We start from the raw sequence: 6,464 nt of genomic DNA, 5'->3' as shown, positions 1-6,464 counted from the left end.
TATATTGCGTCTAAAAATATCATCCTTACGGTGGCGCTGAGCATTCACCAAATAAAAAAAAGTTTCACAGCTAATGTAGCCGTTAGCACACTCAGGATCTCTCACTGTCAAAACCTTTATATCCACCGTTTCACGGTAGCGTTTTGAACACATGCTTCGCGTTGTGCCGGCGAAATGCACATTTCTTGGACCCCTGCATAACTGCTTGCAGTTCTAGTTTTTATTGTGAACTTTTAGTGCCCACACAGCAAAGAAGAGGAGGCCAATCTACGCCTGTGTGCTGGGGACCAGGGCTTCTGTCTCATCAACGATGGGGGAACTGTGAAGCTGGACAGGAGCCATGCTTACTTCTATCAAGTACAGGCTCAGCTCCACATCGTTGACGTTGATTACTGCGACTTCGTTGTCTGGAGTAAAAAGGACCTCTTTGTAGAGAGAATTGTGCGTGATGTTGACCTGTGGGACAACATCATTCCCAGAGTTGAGACTTTCTTCCGTCTATGTGTTCTTCCTGAAGTGTTGGGACAGCAACTTACAAATTGAAAGGTGCTAGTCAAAAAGATTTTGTGTTTAGTTTTTCCACAAGAACATTTTTGTTGAATGTATCATGTGACTAAATGCCTCCTCTCCCTGTCTTATGTTCCATTTTTGTGTTTCAGTTGCAAGTTGATCAGGTGGAGGGGAAGGTGTGATTACCAGGGGACACCTGTGGTCTGTCCTGGAAGTTTTGGATCTTTACTCGTTGCACGTTTGTTTGCATAGTGGCAGCTCTGGTCACATTTTGTGTTTATGTATTAATTATCAGTGATCATAATCGCATGTATTCCAGCACTTGCTGATGATTTATTTCAAGCTTGAAACTACTTTTATTCAATCTTTATGGACTTGTACTTCTGTGTGTTATACCCATTAATTGTAAATGTAGAGTCATAAGTGTATGTGCCTTTGAAATGTTGACTATGGCACAGCAAATGCCAAAGTGTTAAAATCCTTTTTAACACTCATGAACAGAGTAGATTTGATACACTTTGGTGTTGAATAGGCGCAAGTACATTTTTTGGGGTGTACCAGAAACACTCTTGGGTGTTGTCTCTAAGTATAATGCTGGTGTAGAGTAATTTAAGTTTTTATTTTAGGATGATGGACTCCCTGAGTGTCCAACGGTTGATTCAACCAATGACTTCTCATTGGTTGAATCTAGAGACATGTGACCGTTTGTTCTCTTCCACACTATGCGGCAAACTGTTTCGGCAGAGACGGTTGACTAGAGAGGATCGAATCAATATCGCCAAGGAATGTGGTATTAAAGTCTTAAATTTAACTTGTTCAAACCTGCAGAAACCCTGAATGCAGAAAATTCAGCATTTCTTCGTCTTTTAGATCTGATAACCAACTTATAAATGCTAACGATTTTAGCTAATGTCAAACTTAATGGCCAATGCTAATGAGGCACATGTCTTCCATTTAGCTAACGCCTCTTTACCATTTTTTAGCTAATGCTAACAAGGCACGTGGCTTCAATTTAGTGGGAGCGTGTCTATGTTCCCCGGGTCCTATGTTCCCCGGGTCCTATGTTCCCCTCTTTGTATGAGACTGGGGAACATAGGACCCTTTTTTTTAAAAAAGGGTCCTATGATAATAACCTGTTTGTATTTGGCCACCTTTTTAGATGCTGACTATTTATTGACAAGAACTTTTTGAACCTTTTATGTTGTGTCATGTGCTTTCATCAGGTGTATTTCATGCTCAAAGTATGTGCTCTCCCTTTGCAGGTTGGGATAGTGACATGGCCTCGCTTCTCCTGCTGGTCTACCTCCTGCCACCACCTCCAAGTGGAAAGAAGGGAGCTGTCAAAATCAGTATCCGGGAAGCTGTGGATCGTGTAGTGAAGTTTCACAAGGTAATGTATACTGATAATATATATATTTTTTTTAAAGGTCCCATGGCATGCCGCCAGAGCTTGTGTGTTGCTGATGGATGTCACAATCTCTGTGTTTGTCAATCTACTTATCGAGTCTTGAAAACAAAATGGCGTTGACGGGTGATCTACTGATGGTATTGTGTGTATAAAATGTACTTTTTAATAAACAATCTGTGCACTTACAAAGTTCTCAATGCCTCGTTTTATATGTTTATACCCTTATTGTATGTTTTTTGTGCTCCAAAACTAACGTTTCAACTCGTTATCATACAAACATACACCGGAATTCCACTTTAATTGGTTGACAGGGACACATTTATTTATTTTCAAGTTGTTGGTTCCATCATATAAATGTAAAACTAAATATGGTTCTTGATGTAAAATAATTTAAGTTTAATTATAATGTTAACTATATTATAAATGTATTCACTGTAACAACAGCAGCATCAATAAAAATATAATGTTTTCAAGAATCTAATGTGTAGACTATTCATTCATGAAGTGTTGATAATTCACCTCAAAGGTGTTGGTTGTACACCAGTCAGAGTAAATTCTCACTCTAGAAGTATTAAATAATCAGCTCTGCGAAGTGCTACAAAACACTGACTTGGAGTACATCTTTTTTCTCTCTGGGGTTCTAGTTTTACACTGCAGGTGTAAGGAAGCACTGAATGAGTGCCCAAAAGTACCACTAATAGAGTACATTTGCACTCTCAAAGTGTTCAAATGTAACTCTAAATTTGGAGTACATATTTTGCTCTAACAGTGTTCAGTGAACACTGAACTCTTGGACCTATATATACCACGAAATGGGTGTTAAATGTACACCCATAGAGTACAATACACTGTTTTTTGCTGTATGCATTTCCGTATACTCATGGCTTGTTTCCCCGTCACTTCCAAAAAAACACACCATTACTGTATCTATGGGGGAGAAAAGTATATTTACAAAGATATATTGCATTAAATATTTATGGATTCTTGTTAGAGAAATATTCTGATTCGATAGTTCAGGAAAACTGATAACGTTTCAAATAATGAACCACAGAGTCAGGAGTCAGAATTCAAAGCATGGTCTATTTTTACTTGCCAGCAGGGCAAAAACTTGTGAAGATGAACAAAATATTGGGTTTTAAGTTTACGGACACAAAAAAAGCAAACAGCATGGATGTTTAAGCAATGCATTTTATACAACCAATGAGGAAATATATTTCCTTGACAATTCTTTACACAATAGACTGAACAAGTATATATAAAAAGGTATATTACATTTAGATATGGCATATTTACATTTCAGAATACAATAGAAGATATTTACTCCAGTGGGACAACAGAGTCACAAAGATTTGTTAATGCACAGCAAATTACACCAATCTTATCAATCAACGCTAGCTGATCACCTCTTTTTACTGACATGTTTTCAATGGGCATTGCCCTGCTCTGCAGAATTTGATATTTTCTTCGCACTAATCCTATGACCCTTTCTACATGAATACGAACATTAGCAAATGTTCTTGTTTCCTCTACCTCAAATGCAGATAGCTGGCTCTTCCCTTTTGTGAAAGCTGGCATCTTCAATGAAGCACAGTAAAATCCTACACTATCCCCTATATTAAAGCCACGGTCAGCAAGAACAATGTCTCCAGGCAACAGATTCTTTAGAATGCTGCTCTCTACAGTAATATGCTTGTCACTAACTCTTCCTCCCCACGCATGACTGATGTAGGTGATATATCCTTGAGGAGCAACACCAATGAGAAATTTAACTGTGTTGTGGTGTTCGTAGCTAGACCAGGTCTGTGCTCTCGCAAGTAAATTGGAAGGCCTTTCAATGAACACTTCAAAACAGTCAACTATCACGGCAACCTTGCATCCAAATGCTTGCCTAAAAGACATTGGCATAGTCGCTTGCAGTACCTCTCGCTCTGGCCATTCTATTAGGAACTCCAGCCTTTCATGAAGGACGCAGATTAACTTGTGCCAAATTCTAGAAGCGGTGGAACAGGAAACCTTGAACCTGAAGGCCAAATCCTGGAGTGAAAGATTTAATCTCAATCTAAGTAAAGCCAAAATGAGCTGTTCAAATGTGGAGAGTGCAGACAAAGGGCTACAGGGGATGTATGGCTCACATAGTTGAAACACTTGCATCAAAACTAAGAAATTTGGCAGTCCTGTGTAAAACTTAGTCTTGTCTTGGTTGTTCTGAAAGGCCTCTTGGGTAAATTGTGTGTCCAGTGCCTTAATTCTGAGGTCGCTCAGCTCTGCTGATGCTTGGTTCATAGCGGCTTCCATCTTGTCAAGATCGTCCATGCTCAGGTCTGTCTGACATTCTGCATCTACATCAAATATTTGGCAAAGGGGATAAGATTAAAAGAGATAGTTTACTTTATTTCGGTCAGTTTAACATTTACAATTCATTACAGATATATGATGTAAGAATGCAATGTAAAAATAAAATTTGTATATATATGCTCTATATACACATACAATATGTAAAGACAAGTTATCAACCACACAACTAAATATATATATATAGTTTTAGAGTTTGCAGTTCTACATTTACATTTAATTTACCTTTCATTTGTTCTGGATCTTGGTTCTCCGTCACACCAAGGTCCAGCAATGCAGCTGTGTTGGCGCAGGCAGCTGCATCTACACAGTATATTCGGCAAAGGTTGAGAGAAATAGGTTAGTTCTAAACAAGTTTAATACCGCTTCTAAAGTAAAAAAGAGGAAAGTGTTGAAATAATTAATCTAGCATTGGCAACATAGGCATTAAAATTGTTTACCTTTCAAGCACTCTGGTTCTGGTAGCTCGTCTATGTTGGTGCAGGTAAGTTGAGCTTCTCTGGACTGCCTTCTCTGCTCTCTTTTATGGGATGCCTCAGTCACTGGTTTACCGGTGTCATAGCCGAGATTGACCGTAGGAGCCCAGTCTGTCGACTCTACATCCTTGACAGCACTCGGGCAGCCTGCATAGAACAATTATCAAAATAGTGGCTTGTCAATCCATACTGTAGGACTGTTACAGAACAAACACCCAGTGAAAGCGCAGAGGGTTACACTAGCTTAGCCTGCTTGTACTAACGATATTGTATGCCTCAAAGTGTAAAAAAGTAAGTGTAAAGCAATAGCTAGAAAAAAAGCTCCGGCATAAAAAGAAGACAAACCATGCCGAACAGGTTGGGCGATGATGATATCACATGAAGCTAACGTTAGCTAGCTAAAGGTACACCGGAGACATCTGCTGCAGCTACTCTGTAGCCTGTAGCTATTAACTAACATAATAACATATATCACAGATGTAGCTAGAAGGCTTTATTCCCTGTGATATCCATATGGTAATATCACCCCCATGTTCTGCATTATTTACGGTTTAAGCTAAGGTTTGCAAGCTATGTCACTTACCTGTCACAAAGTGATCACCGCAAACACGAGCATTGCCAGACTCCACTCCACTAGACTTCAGGCGAAGGTTTTTAATCCATGCCTGGCGGCGCTTCTTCGTGATATTTTTTAAATTATCACCCTTATGGTGCACAACTTTGGGGATGCGAAAATAGCTTTTTTCTCTCTCTCTGTTGGATCGGTTAGAACAACCATACACCGAGCAAAACATAGGCATTGTTGCCGCTCTCTTACACTGGCTCAGCACTTCCTGCCCTCCACTTGAAAGCGCGGGAAAGGTGTGACGTCATCTGAAAACAACCTATTGGCTCACTGATGGTCGTTGTTTTTTCTCTAATGGGAGTTACATTAGTGATTGCTAGTATTGTTGTTTTTTCGCTAATAGAAGTCTCATTAGTGATTGCCATTGTTGTTATTTCGTCTCTAATAGAAGTCTCATTAGTGATTGAGAGTTGTGCTAAATCCCTGACATCAGACGTTTCATTAATTTTTCTATGTGGTTACAAGTGAATCTTTCCCAATATTTTTAATAATTCGGTGGCTGTGGTTGTACTTTGACATTATCTGAAGTTTTTTCTGAATTACCTTGGTCAGATTTAACAACCTTGTCCGGTTGATTTTTGACTATACAAGGGACTTCTGCTTCTAGTGTAAAGTTGAATGTTTTTTCTGACATTATTTTAAGAGACCGATATCCTTTCATTTGTAATTTGTACTCGCTATTGTAGTCCCATGTTTTCTGTCGAACACAATTTCATTGTTTTTTGCTGAATATACACTTTACACTGACATTTCCTCCAATCTAGTTAATAATTCTGGTGGATGGTTAATGAACATAACGACTGGTCTCCTGACATAACAGTAAACATAATTTGTTAATTAACTCGGTTTTGCAGTGGTATTTGAGCATGTAAGACTATTTCCTCTTATTTTTTAGCTATTCCTGAGTGTGTTGGGGCTGGATTGTCCTGTGTTTTTCTTACGCTTCCTTCAGTACCAGCCCCTGATTCCTGGCCGTTCCAGGTCTGAGTTGTCTCCGTAGTTTCATCCTTTCTCGGGCTCTGTCCTTGCGGAATCTGTCCCAGCGGAATCTGTCCCAGACCGTAGAGGATCAGGAGCAGGCTTGCCAATTTCA

General features: G+C 39.3%; 1 protein-coding gene across 1 annotated transcript; it reads right to left on the bottom strand.

The window, feature by feature from the left end:
* Nucleotides 1–2,983: 2,983 nt before the first annotated feature.
* LOC115535281 (uncharacterized) lies at nucleotides 2,984–5,576 on the bottom strand. Its single transcript, XM_030346348.1, has 4 exons — nucleotides 5,330–5,576; nucleotides 4,711–4,893; nucleotides 4,496–4,573; nucleotides 2,984–4,257 (listed from the first exon to the last, which is right to left on the bottom strand). Exons 1-4 carry the CDS (start codon nucleotides 5,544–5,546, stop codon nucleotides 3,236–3,238), a joined length of 1,500 nt encoding a protein of 499 aa, XP_030202208.1. The 5' UTR covers nucleotides 5,547–5,576; the 3' UTR covers nucleotides 2,984–3,235.
* Between the last annotated feature and the right edge of the window lie 888 nt (nucleotides 5,577–6,464).

Source organism: Gadus morhua, chromosome 22, assembly GCF_902167405.1.
Source record: "Gadus morhua chromosome 22, gadMor3.0, whole genome shotgun sequence".
Classification (NCBI taxonomy): domain Eukaryota; kingdom Metazoa; phylum Chordata; class Actinopteri; order Gadiformes; family Gadidae; genus Gadus; species Gadus morhua.
Note: the sequence above shows the minus strand (reverse complement) of the source record. Positions and strands in the feature narration are given on the sequence as shown.